At 38.9% G+C, this 18,101-nt stretch overlaps 1 protein-coding gene across 1 annotated transcript in view; it reads left to right on the top strand.

Annotated features, from left to right (window-relative positions):
* Positions 1 to 18,101, top strand: part of LOC105853800 — a 79,059-nt gene that overhangs the window by 30,821 nt on the left and 30,137 nt on the right. Inside the window, exons 13-17 of the mRNA XM_012726759.1 lie at positions 1,241 to 1,305; positions 1,653 to 1,759; positions 2,912 to 3,023; positions 6,062 to 6,161; positions 15,153 to 15,192. Of these exons, the coding sequence (XP_012582213.1) occupies positions 1,241 to 1,305; positions 1,653 to 1,759; positions 2,912 to 3,023; positions 6,062 to 6,161; positions 15,153 to 15,192 (424 nt within the window). The remainder of the gene's footprint in view (positions 1 to 1,240; positions 1,306 to 1,652; positions 1,760 to 2,911; positions 3,024 to 6,061; positions 6,162 to 15,152; positions 15,193 to 18,101) is intronic.

Genomic DNA, 18,101 nt, shown 5'->3' on the forward strand with positions numbered 1-18,101 from the left:
TTCCCAGCTGGTTGGTATCACTTGTAAAGAGTCAAGAGGCTCCCAGGCATGTGTGACGTGTTTACATTTCTATTTGGGATCAGTCCAAACTGGCGTTAGCAGTTTTGAACCGGCTGAAACCGGCTTGAACTGGATAAACCAGTTTGAACCGGCTGAAACCGGTTTGAACCAGTTTGAACCGGTCTGAGCCGGTCTGAACCGGCTTAAACCGGTTTGATCCGGCTCAAACCAGTTTGAACCGGCAGAAACAAGCCTGAACTGGTCTGAACCCGCTGAAACTGGCTTGAACTGGTCTGAACCGGCTGAAACTGTTTTGACCTAGTCTAAACCAGTTTGAGCCAGCTCGAACGGGTTTGATCTGCATCAGGCCACTTGTAACCTGTTTCAGCATTGCGACCATTCCCAGCTGGTTGGTATCACTTGGAAAGAGTCAAGATGCTCCCAGGCATGTGTGACGTGTTCAGACGTCTTAAACAGGGTAGAACCGGTTTGAGTCGGTCTAAACAGGCTTGAACCAGTTTGAACTGGTCTAAACCGATTTAAGCACGCTTGAACCGGCTGAAACCAGTCGGAACCGGCTGAAACCGGATTGAGCATTTGAGACCATTTTCTGAAGGTTGCTATAAGTTTAAAAGCTTCTAGAAGTCTCTGACAGGTCTGACATGGTCGGAGCGCAATGCAAAATGCCAAAACCCTTTTGAACCATTGTCAACCAGCTTGAACTGATTGAACCGTTTTCAGCTGGTTCGTTTGAGCTGGTCAAAACCTGCCTGGAACCAGTTTGAACTGGCTTCAGACATTTGAACCAGTTTGAACTGGTCTCACCCAGTTTTAAATGATTTTGAACCGGTCAGAACCGATTTCAGCCAGTTAGCACTGGTTTGAGCCAGTTTCAGCTGGTGGTGAGACAGTATGGCGCAGAACAGGCAGATCTAAGAAGTACTCTGCTGAGGGGTGCAGCATGGGAGACAGGAGAGTGCGTCCGGCCATGTGAATCAACTCCGGGTCTGTGGATCGAACACTGAAGCAGCTGCTACTTGCAGTGGTGTGTTTCAACCCACTGTACCACGAGGGAGAGCATTATTATTGGCTTTAAGGACATTTCTAATATCCTTCATTCGGTATTTTTTTTTTTTTTTAGTTCACTTGCAAAAACTGGTGTTTTGTTGTTGTTGTTTGGTAAAAGTAGTGACCAGTATTGTGTTAAAAATAAGTGATACTGTTTTCTCTCTTTATTTAGGTATTGAAGGTGGAGCCGTGCGAGTACAAGGAGCAAAGGGGTCTCTTCCTTCCTCCTTTTATAAGGTCTTTTCTGTTATTTTGGTGTCACTGTAGACTTGAGGGAGGAGGCATTTCCTTCTGTGCTATATAGACAGGGAGATTTAATTCAGGATAAATGTTAATTTCTTACAGCAACTTGGCTGAAAACATGGTTGTGGAACAATCCCATCTTTGCTTAATTGATATTGTTTATGATTCATTGCCCTATGAAAATCATTGTTTCATTGAGGAAATGGTAAACTTTATTTATTTATGTACTTAGAATAGATCAAGTCATTCTCACTGGGAGTTATATGCTCCATTCTAGGGCATGTTAAAATTGTTGGCAGACATTAGTAACTGTGCTTATCTATGCAATCTTACATCTGCAGGTAAGTTCGTGTTACCATGATGGTTTCAGAGCCACCGCTGTCTGTGTCCTGGGAGGGCCCAAAGCAACTGAAAAGGGAAGGAGAACAGCTGAAAGTATTCTGAAAAGGTTTGTGTATGAATAAAATAAAGGTTTTTCCAGGTAACATGTTAGCAGTCAAATTCATGAACAAGAATCATTACTTGATCACTTAACATTCCCCCCCCCCCAGATATTTAGACACCGATTCAGCACATTGTATAGTGTCAGGTTGTAAACATGAGTGCTGCACCATTCATTGTGCCCCGTATCCATCAGCAAGAAAGTATGAGAAAAGATGTGTAGATGTTACATGCTACGAGAAAACCTATTCATTTCTCCCTGTACCCTAGAAGTTCAGAATAACAATGAACAGAGGTGATAAAATCTACGGGATAGGTGTTTTGACAGGTCTCATGGCACCTCCAACTGTGTGGTGTCTGAAGCTCATTTAGTTTGTCCCTAAAGTTCTTCTTTAATAAATATTCATATAAAGAAATTTCATAATATTTCTATAACTGAATTGAATTAGGCTTTATAAAATTTCCAATGCTTAAGTCACTCATTTGCATCCTGCCCACAGTAGAAAGCTCCTTACCATGTTATGGACTGAAAGCATGTTATTAGTTAGTCAGGAGAACCTGGGTTCAATATTCAAACCCCTATTAATAAATATTGGTAAGAGATATAAAAAAACAATTTAGTGCTACTTTCTTCTTTAATAAGGCAACCATACCATATCAAATCATTTCATTCTTTTTCAACATGCTGACCACAAAATATTTAAAAGTACAGAAATACAGGAGCAAGCAAATGAATGAAAATAGCCTGTGATCCTGTTGCTTAATAATCAAAATGTTTTTAAATTAAGCACAACTGCAATTTCTATTTTTAATTTAAATGTTTTAAAATTAATTTAAAAACAAATTTTTAATTTAAATGTTTTTAAATTAAGGAGAGCTGCAATTTCTATTTTTGTAATTTTATCTAAATTGTTTACTCACTAACTCATTCTTTCTGAACTATCTCTTACTGAATCCCTTACTATATGGAAGTCACCATAGGAGCGTTTGATAGCCTTAAGTGCTCTAAAGTGCCTTAATACTTTAAATGTAATCAAGCACTTAACTCTTTTGTCATTATAATCCCAAATGAATAACTTCTGAGGAACCCAAATAAGGGAAATATCAGAACTTGCTATAAATTCATGAATACATTTTTATCACATTTATATTGATGCAGAACCCGCCTTATGTTTAAAGAAACTGGCTTGGACGATTATAGTGAAGTTCAAGTTCAAATCTTAGGATCTGAAGAAACATATGGAGCACAAGCTAAAGCAAATTTAAATGGAGTGAGTATATCAGAAGATTTCTTATTCCAGTATAAATGAATAAATTGGAATAGTCTTAGTCAGTAAATGTGTACAAATATTTGCTTTAAAAACCAACCTTGCTAATGTTCAGTGAGTTACCAATTTGGGGTTCCTTTTATTTTTATTTATTTATTTTTTTTAAAGATTTATTTATTTATTCATACTGAACTGGGGTACAGGCCAGAGATGCGGAGGGTGAGAGGATTCACCAGGGACAGAGTGGGGAGCAGAACAGGCAGATCTACGAAGTACATTGCTAAGGGGAGCAACAGGCGGTTCAGGAGAGGTCTGGTGCGCCATGTGGATCTCCTCCGGGGCAGGCGGGGATCGAACTCATGCAGAACTGGCTTACGCTTCTTAGTGCAGTGCTTTAACCTGCTGCGCCACCAGGAAGGGCCTCCTTTTATTTTTATGATGTATACATATATTTATATTTATAGTTCCGTATCAAGCTTGTTACTCATTTTGAACTTTCCTTCTGCCTATGGCAAAACTCAGCCCAATTCCTTTTACCTTCCTTTCTTGTTCTGAAACAGAAGAGTACTCAAAATGTGAAGGAGAAAAAAAAAGCCTATTTTGTTCACTTTAAGGATCCAACCACTCACGCACTCAAAGAAGTCATTTATGCATACAGAACTGGGGGTACTGGCCAGTGGTGCAGGTGTGGTGAGAGGATTCACCAGAGACAGAGTGCGGAGCAGAACAGGCTGACGACAAAGTACACTGCTGAGGGGAGCAGCAGGCGGGTCAGGAGAGGTCTGCTGCGCCATGTGGGTCACCTCGGGGGCAGAGATCAAACTTATGCGGAAGTGGCTTTAGCTTGTTAGTGCTGTGCTTTAACCCGCTGCGCCACCAGGGAGCCAGTCTAGGTAGTTTTTCATCTCTGTCCACATTTTTATTCCAAGCAGCACTGTTACAGGTGTGTCTTATATAAACTTTCCATCTGCATCTTTCACCTTTTTGAATAATTTTGTAGAATTTTAACATAGTGGTGATATTCCCAAAGGTTTGACCATCTTATTTTTCTGGATTATGCATTTTGATGTTGCTTTTACTTAGTGACTATTAGTCAGAGATGGGAAGATGAGTGGGAATTAAGCAACAGAAATGATTACTCTTAACTGAGAAGCTGAACTGTGTCAGGCACTGTTCTAAGCTTTAGTCCTGTTGTCATTTAGCCCTCACCAGAACCAATTTGTGGGTTTCTGGAGTTTTCCTGTTTCATAAATGAGGGAATGAGGCACAGGGAGGTCAAGTAATTTGTCTTGTCATCAAACAGCTCTTGCTGGCGGGACCAGAAATTGTATCCAGTTCCCAAAGCTGCACTTTTCAATACTAGGATTGTTTCATTTTGGTGTGAAGTTCAGCAAAAAGATCTAAAACTCTTGTCACAGTGAGGCAGCCTTGAATAACATAAAAAGATAATTTATTAAATTGTAGAAGAGAAAATATAGACTGTCACTTATGTTCTTGGTTATTTTAAAATAAAAGTAACTCAAGTATATGTTTCCTAATCTTTATTGAGACTCTTTTCTATTTGGGAATTTTCTCTTTATAAAATAACAAGCTTAATATTTTATTTTGAGAACAGTTTGGAAAAACAATTCCTGGCTTCATAATTTTTGCAGGTTTTTTTCCATAATTTTTGTATAGTTCATTTCATTTTATAAAATCCCCAAAATGTCATGCTCTTATGTTTTATTTTGTAGACTAGATTGTAGACCAGTCAGGATGTAAAGTTAGGGTCTATTTAGAATTACATTAGAAATTCTAGAAGCTTGATAAAATCTAGAGTCAAGTGTAGAAATTTCACTAAATGTAAAATATGTGCTCTATGAAGTGCCAAATATGTGGCCATATTTAATTTACTGAATTAGAACTAGTGACTATCAAAGTTAACTTGAAAGATTATTGTGTAAACCAACATCTAATCTGTTTGAAGAGTGCTTTTTTATTAAAAAGGTGCTGGAAAATAGTACCTTAAGTCTATTTTCATTGATGTGCCCATGCACCTCCATTTAGTACATAATTAAGTTGTCAAGTAGGTTCATTAAGTTGGTTTTAGACAGAGAGATTGACAGTAAGCATAGAGGAAAAGCAGAAGTTTAATTATTGGTCTTATTAAAATCATTATATCTCACATATGTACCTGAAGAAGTGGTTTACATCTGATGCCACATTGTTTCATCATCACAGCTCTATGAAGTAGTTGGGAAGCTAATAGGATCTCCGTTTTACTAAAAAGGAAAATTAAATTATAGAGAAATGAACTAACTTAAGAACAGCCAGGGTGTCAGAAGAAGAGGCAGAACTAGACTTTACACTTCTACTTTGTTCTACTGTTTTTCCAAGTGACAATATCTTTTAAAAAAGATAATTGTTGAATTCTTAAATTTTTCAGATATGATCTTTTATCTGTACTCTTATGTAATTCTGTTTTAAACCAGGATAATTGATTATTGATTCATTTTTAATAAACTATACAGTAATTATGGATTATTTGCATTATAAATATTCCTTAGGAGAGAACTATAGATTATTTGCATTATAGATAATTCCTTAGGAAAAGTGGAGCAATAGCAATTACATACACACTTTTAGTTTAAACTCACCTGTCATATGAAGAAAGCAATGGATATCAATTAAGTAATAATTCTTCTCTAGTGATATTTATTTCAAGAGAGGAAAAATGGAAAAAAAGACAAAGGAATTTCACAAATACAATTTTAGCTATTTTCCAAGATATCATTACCAGGTGTCAAATTGTATATATTAAGGTAAGATTATTTTTACTTTATGGGAGACTAAGAGTGTTTATTTTTTAATAGGTGCTTATTTTAATGAGCAGATGTGGCAGAATTAGGAATAGGTATAGGTATAGTAATGAATTCCTTCTAGAAATCATGCACATCAGATATATTTATATAGTTCAAGAAGTAATCTTTCACCTGGAGCAGATGCAGATTTGTACCTTATTTTGAGGTGTGTGTTTGTTAATTCCTACTCTTTGCAAATAGGGTCCTCGAGAGGTGGTCCTTTGGCTTTCAGTACATCATAGACAGAGGAAAGCAGTGGAACTTTTTTCAAAAGAAGTTGCACCAGCAGCAACTGGAATGGGTAAATATATGTATTTTTACAGCTACAGCTCTAAGAATTCATTAGTGGTAATACTTATTAGTAGACCCTTCCAAACGGGGCATTTCATGCTAAGCCATCTGGTCTGTGTGCATTGTTGTATTAAATGCTTTTATGTGTTTGGGTATTTTAATACAGCTAAATATTTGTGAATATGCTTTTCCTTGTAATATTTATTTCAAGCTTATCAGAAATTTAAAAACATACTGACATGAGGTATGTTTTTGTCCAGGATGAGTTTGCCAAATGGCAAATCTAGTTAATAGTTCCAGACAAAGCAACCTGGTAAAATTCATTTTGGGTTTGCTCAGCCAGGTCTGGTGTCTTCCCCAAAGAGCCTTCCCGAAATGGCTCAGCTACTTTTCCCTAATAAGGAAATGAACTTGGATCAAGCATCACAGGGCTTTAGTCTTGCTAATCCAGTCATTCATTGGGGCATACTTTTGAAAGACCTTGAATTTCCACTATGGCTGGAGAAACTCAGGCTTAAAGGGGTTAAAGTGGTCAAAGTAAGAGTAGGCAGCCACCCTTCCCCCCCCAAATTAAAATTTTCTGATAATATTAGTGTCATATAAAAAAGTTCAAGTCGGCCCTCCCTGGTGGCGCAGCGGGTTAAAGCACAGCACTAAGAAGCTTAAGCCAGTTCCGCATGAGTTCGATTCCCGCCTGCCCCGGAGGTGACCACATGGCGTGGCAGACCTCTCCTGACCCGCCCACTGCTCCCCTCAGCAGTGTACTTCGTAGATCTGCCTGTTCTGCTCCCCACTCTGTCTCTGGTGAAGCCTCTCGCTGCCCCTGAGCCTCTGGCCTGTACCCCAGTTCTGTATCCACAAATAAATAAATCTTTAAAAAAAAAAAAAAAGTTCAAGTCAGTTTCTACTTCCTTCTTCTTCCTCTACTGACTGATTAAGAATGGAATGGAAAATTAAGCTTTGGTTATGCAAGATTTGCATTTTAAAATTAAAACAATGTAAAATTAACAATCAGGACCTCATCAAGTTAACAAGCAACTGCACAGCAGGAGGAATTCATCAGCAAAATGAAAAGGCAACGTATGGTTAGTATTTGCAGACTGTATCTTCGAAGAGGGTAAAATTCTGTAAAATACATAAGGAACTCATGGAAGCCTATTGCAAAATGAGCCAGTGTCTTCAATAGACATTTCTGAAAAAGACCAAGAAATGACTATTACATATATGAAAAAGTGCTCAACATCAGTGGAAATAACAAATCACACCTGATTTTGTATTTTTATTTTGTATTATTTGTCTTGACAAAGTTCCTACAAATTGGGTTAACCTCCAACCTCCCAAAAGCCAAAATGCTTCTTCACTTCTAGTTAATGCTGAGTCTGCTACTTGACTTTAACATTGAAGATGTTACAAAACTTTTAAAACCAGTTTCTTACTGTTTCTTAGAATAATCTAAAAAGTGCTGAGATGTCTATAGAATTACAGTTATGAAGGAAAGAAAGAAATGAGAGGGGGGAGAGAGAACCAGAGAGAGCAAGCATGTTCCAGAAGGAGCAAAACAGTGACCTCCGTGAAATATTTCAGTGGTGACTCACTTCTGTGTCTTCTTCAAATTGCTCATCATTTTCCTTATCGTTGATGACGGGGGTTGCCATTTTGGCTGGGAATTGTCTGTATACTACATATTCTTCCTTTGCTTCCCGTTAATCTTTAGATGTCAGAAGAATTAAAATTAACCAATTTGTTTAAGTCACCGTTTTTATAGTTTCTGTTGCAGTTGCACATACTTTCTAGATGACTCCGAACAAAAGTTTAGACTTTTGGGTGCTCTTTATTCTGGGCCAAATTTTTCTTGCTCTTACTTGTGATGGAACATGCACAACATAGTTTACTTTCTGAGTTGCCACCTGGGGCAGTTAAACAACATTTTCTGTCACCAAATAGTAAGAATTACCAGCTTTCTGCGTGGGCAGCTGGGCCTTTGCTGCTCATGGTTCTCCTCCTTTCAGGTATCATCAGTTCCATCTATTGGACGGAAGCATCCCATTTCCTGCTGCTAAGCAGGTACCTCCCAGAACCTTGGGAGAGCAAGAGAACCAGTTTTAGAGACTACTCACTCTGTCAAAACAAACACGACTGTAGGCAGGTAGGATACTGCCTCAGAAGGCCCTGCTGCTTGGCCACCATGTTCCCAGATTATGCGGACTCCACGTGTCACAGCCTCCTCCCATCGCCTTTGTCTCCCCCAAGTCCTCAGGGGATGTCTGAAGTCGCCAGCAGCTTTAGCCACAAGCACGCACCTTAGCTACAAGAAGACTGGGGAGGGTGAGCCAAACTGTAGAATCTGTCCGTTCCCTGCTTCCTTTCCATTCCTTTGTGAGATTTTATACAAGGAACTTACCCTCTCTAATCCCTCTTTCCTAATACCTCACATGAGGAGATTGGGCTCCATGAATACCAAGAGTCCTTACAGAAACACAAATCTGTTTCTTCTAGTTAGGATTCTGGCTTCTGGGGATGGAGTCCTTACATGAACTAATGAAAGTGAGCCAGCGGAATTCGTTCACTCTTATAACCCGATTGTTGTGAGAACACGGATGCAGCCGGCTTTAAGGGACTCCAGACCGTCTGGCTCCTCACTGTCTCTTCACCACCTTCCCTGTGTGTTGCCTGTAAGACCAGCTGCTCAATGCAGCTGAGAGCCCAAGGCACACCCCAGCACTCTGAGGGCACAGAGAACAACTCCTCTTTCCCAGAGTCAGTTTCTAAGGTCCAGAAGTCCTTGGTTAGGCACACTTGGAACCAGTACAGCTATTCCTGTGGGCAGAGGAGTGGAGTCTTTTAAGCAGAGGAGGGAGTTATCGGTTATTGAAATGGCCACCAGACAATGGTCTGGAGAAGCCAGGCACCCCTGCCGTAACAGTACGGAGTCTAAGATCAGGTGTGTTGTGGTGTGGGTGTGGAGCTTATTTGTTTGCAGTCTTTTGTGATACGTATCCCATGCTCCTGAGCATTCAGGGAGCTGAAACTTTAATTGTCGCTTGGATGGCAGAGGAGTATGAAGTCTGTGCTATTGTCAAGTAATTCAATAGTGCTGGGCGAAGACCGGAAATACTAAAGCAGATGGACATGGTAGTTGAAGGGATGCATCAGCTGAAGAGTTTTTTTCAGGCATTTTACCCTAAACCATATTTGCAAGTCAAGTCCAATTTTATTTGCAAGCTCATTGGTAAAGTATAAACTGGATGGTTTTTTCCTTGAACTTTTGGTTTTGACCTTTTCACACATATACTGATGATATTGTTATGCAGTCTTTTTCCTTTGGAAAGTTACATTATTGTATGGAAATATATTTAGCAAAATATGACAATGTGGCCATTTGGACTTGCACTTTATGAACATAGCTTGTATAAGAGAAATAAGGTGATTTTCTCTTCGGAATCAAGGGATAGGGAGCTCAGCTCCCTGGACTACAACTGACATTTTGTTTATTCATTTATGTTGCACTGACACTGCTGAAATGCTGCCTTGTTGGCTGGTCAGTATGTTGGCCTTTGGTTCATCACACAGCTGAATGTGTTTCATAATCTGAAGCACATGCATATTAAGTAGAGAAAACTAATTACAGTAAATCTTGGCAATAATCTGGATCTTTCAGTAATTCATTCTTATTTCTAAACTACTTGTAAGAATGTTGCATAAGGGTCTTAGTTTTAAATCATTATTATCTTATGTGCTTCTCTGATGATTAAATTAGATTTTTATATTTACATGTTATGTCAAACCTCTTAATTTTGTATTCTTTTCCTCATGGACAACCCACACACTTATAGTTTATAGCTTTTATATGTTCTATTTAATCTGGAAATTTTTATTGCAATAGGAAATAACCAACTAATACATCTCAGGGGTGATAAAGGATCATTCTTTGCTCTTAAAAGTAGGAAGTATCTATTCCATATGTGGACTATAACCATTTTTAACGATTACCAAAATAGTTTTCAAAGCCATTATCTTAATGTTTAAGTCCCTTTTCATTGTGGGGTAAGTGCCTCTTAAAACAAACAGAAACCTTACATATCCTGGAGATTCAACCCACAGTGTTTGATGAATCTCAGTGCCTCGAAAAGAATGGTCTTGGTGCAAATAAAATTTAAATCCTGGTTATTATAACTTAAGAAATCTATCTGATGTTATTATAACTTAAGAAATCTATCTGATGGGACACATTATGAAGAAATGTATCATCATGGAGTAGAAGAGCACAAAAACAGTGGTGGGATCTAGGGTGTTATAGAAACATGTAAGGGCACCTCAGTAGGCCAGAGTGGTGATAAATGAAACAGAATGGGAAGATGATAAGTAGTGATACTTAGCCTAGTGTAAAGAATTCTAATTACAGGAAATAGCAATGTAGGAAAGCCCAAAGGAGAGAGCTTTTTGAGAAAGTAAAAGGTTTCCTTTAACAGTGGCACAGAGATGGGGTCACTTGAGGCCGACCTAGGATAAAATCAGCAAGACTGAGAGCCGTGGTCAGGTCACAGATCTGTCGGAGACTGAATTACGGGACTTAATGACTGGGTTTGGAAAACAAGGGAGAGAGAAGCATCAGAGGTCATTCTGGAACATAGTTTGGGTAACTGATAGATGGGGATACCACTTATGGAAAAAAAGAACATGGGAGAAGAAGCATGTTTAGGGGAGCCTGTGGGACATTCTGGCACGGAGGCTGAAAAGCTGCACAGATGTAGCCGCTGATTTCATAGACTCATGCAAAGGATTTGCAAAAGAGGATCCTTCAAAGGAGACTTAGGTAGATCTGCCTGAGGAGGGACAAAAATTAGGACAGAGATGTTTACAGATGTGAGGGGAATAGTAAAGTGTGGGAAAGGTGACGGAGAGGAGGGTGAGAAGAATGACTATTTTATACACAAAGAAAATGGTCACTCAGGAAAAGAGCAATCATCCTTCATCCACAGGGCTCAGAGCCAATGATAGCAGTAAGACTCAGCAGGAGAATGTGTCGCGCAGTGTATCACTAGGCCGAGGCCTAGCTTGAGATACTCTTCCTAACGTGCCATGATTGGAATGCCTGATGCTAAGTCCTTACTCTGTTGTGTGGTAGCTACCTCTTGTAGTAAAGTAATTCTGTACAATCCATTATCTTGTTGCAGGCTAGCAAAGACTTAAGGTGAGAGTCGATATTTAGATGAGAGACTGCCCCATCCAGTGTTATTTGGGATTTAGCAATAAACTGAGAGAATAAACTCTAGAAAAAGGTCACAATCTAGCAGACTTTGGATTGAGCTTCACAGTGTAGTTTCTAGTGTGAGTAATGAAAAGATGACTATGCCATTTTATTTTAGATATAGAAAAAATCAAATTGGGATTATGTGCCTTGTGGATATCAGTATTTGATACAAATGATTTTTGATAATCAATGCTAAGCTTGTATAGACCATACTGTGTTATGTATTTTTGATTATAGATAACACTTTGTCAACTTTACCTTTTTTATTTCTATGCATTTTATTTATGAACAAACCTAAGACCCTCTGTGACCGAGAAAATAGAAGTATGCAATAGGGACTTACTGTCGGAAGTTTAAGCAGAGTTCAACAAATACACACATTTCCCTAATAGGAAGGATAAGAGAAACCCTTGGTTGACCTTTGTTTCACATTAAAATGACCGGAGTTTGACACCAAAATGACAGCTGGTTAAAACAGCTTGAGATTTCAAAGTGCTTGAGTAAATATAAATATTATGACTGATCACAGCGTGTGTTGGAAAACACTTTAAGAAAGGTCCTTGGTTTAACAGTTTGTTATATTCTCCCCTTTTGGTTCAAGGAAAACCTCACCCCCCAAATTTTTTATCTTCTCAATGTAGAGGAAATGTAATAATTAAAAACATGGAATTGAACTCAACAATTGAGGCTCAAGACTGAAGGTTACTGTGAATGTAAATTATCACTCCGAGCACAAGCTGAGGGTCTAGATTCCTGTAGTTTGATAATAAAATAGATGCTACTCCAAGTTAATTTTAACCAGAAGTCAGTAGTAGTGAGAGTATATAGAAAATGTATCACCAAAATTTATTTTTGCATTTCTGTTACTACAACAGAATATGGGAATGCAAGGAGCACTCTTGTAGGCCAGGGGTACCTCATGGAAAGATCACTCCTATATTCTTGTCTAACTTGGTCTAAATGATAGATCAAGCCTCTTTGCTTTAAAACTGTGTTGACTTTATTTTTAAAATTCTCATTCAAGCGACTGTTTATTGTGAATATTATATAATCTACTTGGAGCCTTCTCTGCAGTTTTTCCTGGGCAAGAAATGCTTGGGTTGACAGAATTGGAAGAATAGGAAACAAGATTGATAAACAAAAGTCAGAATGATGCAGTTTGTTATTAGACAGAATAGGTTAAGATTATCAGCAGTACAGAGTTCAGGCAGAAGTTTTCCCATGAGGCTCACAGCATTTATAAAAGACATTAGAATCAATTAGTGGAGAATTAATTCAGACATGTGGAGTCTGATAAGAGCCACATAATCAGGGTGCGAGGGCAGATTTGAGGGTCAGAGAAAGGCTGTGCCCATCTCCAGAAGGCAGTTGACTGAAAGAACAGGGAGCTGGCTTAGTTGGCATACGTTGAGATGAATATGCTTATAGAAAGGTTTACTTTTCAATTAAAAAAAAAAGACAATGGGTGCACGAAATCCAGAATTAAAGCAATACAACAAAATCAAGTGTGAAGTCAGCTTCCTACTCCATTCTTATCCTACTTCTGTCTGTGGAAGCAGTTAAGTCTCACACTTCACCTCTGGTATGAGAAGGTACACACACCTTTGTGGATCTCCTTCCTGTTGCCTGATATACAGATTTCCTTTCTCTGCCCTTCTTTCATCAGTAACTGAACAAGGAAATTTCTGCAGTCCAAATTAGGTCTTCTTATTGGTTTTGCTTATTAAATGGATAAAATTATATTTTTATTAATCTGGATTTTAGGTACTGTCTCTTTGCACCACGTTTTACTTTATCAGGTGGGGAGTGTGAAAGAAACATCTTGAGATTCAAGAAATCTGAGTTTGGTCAATGTGTTAGAATGGCTGTTAACAAAAATATGCGAAACCGGTGCTGGCGAAGATTTGGAGTAAAGGAAACTTGTGCATTGTTGTTAGGAATGCAAATTGGTGCAACCACTGTGGAAAATAGTATGAGGATTACTCAGAAAAGTGAAAATAGAACCACCATATGATCCCCTTCTGAAATTGTTTTCCAAAGGAAATGAAAACATAAACTACTGGACAGCTGAGTCCACCTCTGTGTTCCTTGAAGCATTATTCACAACAGACAAAATATTGAAACAAACTAGTGCCCACAGATAGATGAATGGATAAAGCAAATGTGATCTCTATATAGCTCTCTGTACACACACACAACATTATTCAGCTAAATAAAAAGAAACAGGTGGATCTTTAGGACATTGTGCTAAACGAAGTAAGTCAAAAGAGAATGACAGATACCATATGATCCCACTAATGTGTGGAATTTAAAAAAACAACAGTGGAACTCATGCAATCAGAGAACACATTGGTGTTCTGGAAGCTGGGGGAGGAGATGAAGGCTATGGAGGATGGGAGTGGGGCCAGGGTGAGGCTGGGCAAATTGGGTGAAAGAGGTCAAAAGGTGCAAACTTCCAACTATAAAATACTGGAATTTTTTTACAGCATAGTGACTAGAGTTAATCATACTGTATGGCATATTTGAAAGCTGTTAAGAGAATAGATCTTAAAAGTTCTCATCCTAAAGAAAAAATTTGTGGCTCTGGTAAAGGATATTAACTAGACTAATTTGTGTTGCTCATTTTGGAATATATACATAAGTTATTCATTACATTGTTCACCTGAAACTAATATTGTATTGCTTGTCCATTATATATCAATGAAAAGCAAAAAAAAAAAATGAGATCTGAGTCTGAGTGCTGATGCTACCAGGTGTACTTGTGCCCTTTAGCACACACTTCTTCGGGCTTCAGTTCTCTCATCTGTAAACAGGGGAAACTAGGCTAGCTGACTTCTAAGGTCCTGGAATGTATAGTATTATGAGTTAACGAACATTTAGTATAAAGTGAAATTCACATAAATATTGAATGCAGCGTATTTGAATAATGTACAAATAAGTTTAACTTTTTCAGAGCAATTTGACTTTGTGTTTATTCTCCATAGTATAATTTCTTTTACAAATGTATCAAATATGAGGTATCCAGGTAATGCTTGGAATGCACTTTAATATATACAGGTAGGATGTTCTAATGTGCCAAACCCTAAATGTTTTCTTCTATTACCCTCTTTGCCATATTTAAAGGCATTTTTATATGGTGTCGATAATTTGAGTTATTAGATCACACAGGTCTTTCTCTTTCTTGTTTTTGATTAAGTTATAAATCCACTAGAGGGAGCATATGGGCAGAGAGAAAGAAAAGTTTGTTCAGATTTTACTCTCCCCTTCAAATGCAAAGGCTCCCTTTAAGGAGAAGACAAGTTTTTGTTGCATTTACGTTTTTGGAGCAAAGGGAAGAGATCCCCCACCAAAAAATAACCACAACAAATGAGGAATCTCTGAAGTTAATTTTAAGGCTTCTTTCATGGTTAAACTAGTGAATTCGTCAAATTGAATATTTAAATTAGAAGAATGTGACAAATAAATAGTTTGATTTGTGATGACAGTTGTTTGCTTTCTTGTGTCTTTCAGCTTTCTGTGTTCACTAATGACTGGACTCTGTTCCATAAAGTATTCTAATTGCCATGTTATTTCTGCATTTACTGACTCCTCCTGACCTCTGCACAATGTTTTAACCTGGGTTTGCTAGCGTATTAACATCCTATATCAACAAATTAATCCCTGTTGTAATGGGCTGCACTGGGGTTATGGTATTGTCATTTAACACTCTTAAGAGCTGGACATTGTTTTAATTTTTTTCTTTTTCTTTAGCCCCTGGTCTGACAGCAGCAGTTGGAGGTCGTCCAAAAGTGTAAGTTTCCCTACCTTGTGCTTGTGTCTTTTCTCTTTCGTCCCCTTCAGCGGAGCTTTCTGGATGAGGGTGTGAGCAGGGCAGTTCTGGGGCCCAGACATGCGTCTTCCTGCCGTGTCTTGGTCAGAGAGCCTGCGGGTGGTTCTTGGAGGGGGAGTTGCCTTATGTAAGAATCAGCCATGCTGACCTTGGCAGAACAGGATGGTGCATTGGTCCCTGGGGTTAAAGTTCTCAGGAGATAACTGGCTTTTCCAAGGAATGGCACCATCAGACTGCACTAATCTGTCTGTCCAGTCACCAATCTACAGGGAGACATTCAATGTATTCACCAAAGAAGGGGACTTGCTGGGTTTCATCATGAAACCAGAGGACAGTGGCTACCTGGGTTAGGCTGTACCCACTATCAGCATTTCTGCCTCGTTCTTTCTATAGTTGTATTTGCAGAAAGTCATCAAAGTCTTGTACATCAGGGGAATTTTCTGGCTGCTTGTATTCTATTTTTTTTGAGATGAGATAAGAGATGATGGGTTCAGATTCCTGGATTCCAGGATGTATTTGTGTCTGTGGAAAGACATAAAAATGAAAAAGAACCTCAATATAGTTGCCTGTTGTGTCTGTTCTTTTTTGCCCCCCCCTTTCTCCTGAACCTGCTACACCACAGGCGCCTGCCCACCCCCCACCCCCACCTTGATCCTCTTCTTTAAATGTGTTCTGAACTTGGCTCTCAAGACACGACTTAGGATCGTCTCCTGCCTCATCGTCTACACTCCTCCTTGTCGGCTGATGTCCGCTTCTTCCCTGACTTGTAAACACAGTGGCCCTTGGACCGGTCCTCTTTACACCCTGATGATCTCATCCTGTCTTTCACCTTTAAATACCGCCTCTATCTTAATGGCTCGCACATTTATGTCTTTCGCTCCTCTTCTCCTTTGACCCTAAGACTTAGATAAACTGTCTACTTACCAACTCTATTTGGATTCCTAGTAAAACATCTCAGGCTTAGTATGCTCCAAACTGAACCCCACCACACTCTCCACCCAACCAGCTTCTGTGGTCTGTAACTGGCAACAGCTCCCCTTTTCTCATGCCTCCTAATCTGTTAGTCTGCAATAACCCTGTAGCTTCGTCTTCAGAAACATGTCAAAAATCTGACCACTTCTGACGACCTCCACTGTCACCTCCCATGTCCTGCCACCATCATCTGTGATCTGACCTCTCTCATTTCTACTTCCCAGTATCATCTCTTCTCAAAAGAGAAGGAGCCTTTATTTTCTACTTTTAAAAATAACTCTTACTGAAGTCACACTGTATACATTTTCAATGTGAATCATTATAAGTCAACATCTGTACAGACTTACACTTAGTTTATCATTAACATTCCCATTCACTCCTTGGCCATACAACTGAGTGAGCCTTTTAGTCAGGTGATGTCATGTCTTTGTTCCAAATCCTTAACTTCATCTAACGAATAAACCCATCATTAAAATGGCCTCGTGTGGCGTCTGCCCACTTTGATCTCCTCTCCTGCTGCTCTCTCAGCTCTGCTCCCCTGCACTGGACTCCTTTGTGGGTTCCTCGGGGACTTCACACATTCTCCTCCCTCACTCAATGCTCAGGGCGGCTCTCCCTTTAGGTCTTGGTGCAAACGTCACTTTTTCAAAAAGAACCACCTCACCTTCCTATTTTATCTTCTAAAATTGCTGTTGCCCTTTCCTGCTTTATTTTTGGGAGGTGCTTATCCCTGTCTGATTGGATTCTTTACCATATTACTCTTCCTGGGTTGACCTCCCTCACCCCTATGTTTCCCCCCCCCATTCTCTTAAATATAAGTACTTTGGTATTTGGTATATGTTTCTGCTGTACCCTTAACACTGAAGGAGTGTAAGCCCTGAATAGAGATTTGTGAAATGAATGCACGATTTAAAAATGTCTATGTCACGTCTAATGTGATGTGATGGAAGCATTCTATTTCTGCCAGTTAAGTCAAGACAGTGATGTCACATGAACTTTTGTTTTGTATATTTGGGTGATTGTAAAACAAATCTCGAGTATCTACACTTTGCCAAACATTGCTCAGTACCTGGGATAAAAGTGTGAGGGAAGCATGGACCCATGACCCAGAAGCAGGTGTAATTTAAAATTTCACTGTGCAATAATTAATATTGACAAAGTAAGCCTAAAGTGAAAGGTACTTTATATTAAAAACCTTATAAAAATAATAAATTCTGCGATGCCCATCTTATACCTGAAGAACTATAATATTTCTTTTGTAGATAAGCCCCCAGTTGACTCCTTCTCAGTTTTATCTTCTCCCTCCCTGCCAGAGGCTAATTGCTATCCTGGACTTCCCCAGGGTTTTAGAAATTACTTTTTCTACATGTGATTCCTTTAATAAATCACACACAGTTTTATCTTATATATGTGTCACATTTCAGATCTTTGTCTCAGTGTTCTTTGTAAGATTTGGCTGTGTTGCTACATGTTACCATTCATTTCCACTACTAGGTAGTATTCCATTGACTTATTCATTCCCCTGTTAATGGACAGTTGGGTTGTTTTCAGGTTTTTGATATTATGAATATGAAAATATTCATTTTTGCCCTAATGTTGTAGACCAGTGCTGTCCAGTAGAGCTATCCGTGCTCTGAAATGCCTTCTGTCTGCCCTCCCCAACACACATGTCTGCACTGTGCTTCGTTGTCCCTTGGGTACATAAGAGAATTTATCCAGGGCAGTGATGCTCAACACTGTCATCACCATACAGTCTTCTTATGACAAATATATTTACTATCTTGAAATTCATAAACCACTTCAGTCCACTCAAATCTAATTGTACTTATTGTGACATCAAATAGAAATAGATAAAAAAATGTATTAGTAAAATAGTAGGTACTCTCACTATGTGAGTG

The sequence above is a fragment of the Condylura cristata genome, unplaced genomic scaffold (assembly GCF_000260355.1).
Source record: "Condylura cristata isolate star-nosed mole 26May11 unplaced genomic scaffold, ConCri1.0 scaffold00018, whole genome shotgun sequence".
Classification (NCBI taxonomy): domain Eukaryota; kingdom Metazoa; phylum Chordata; class Mammalia; order Eulipotyphla; family Talpidae; genus Condylura; species Condylura cristata.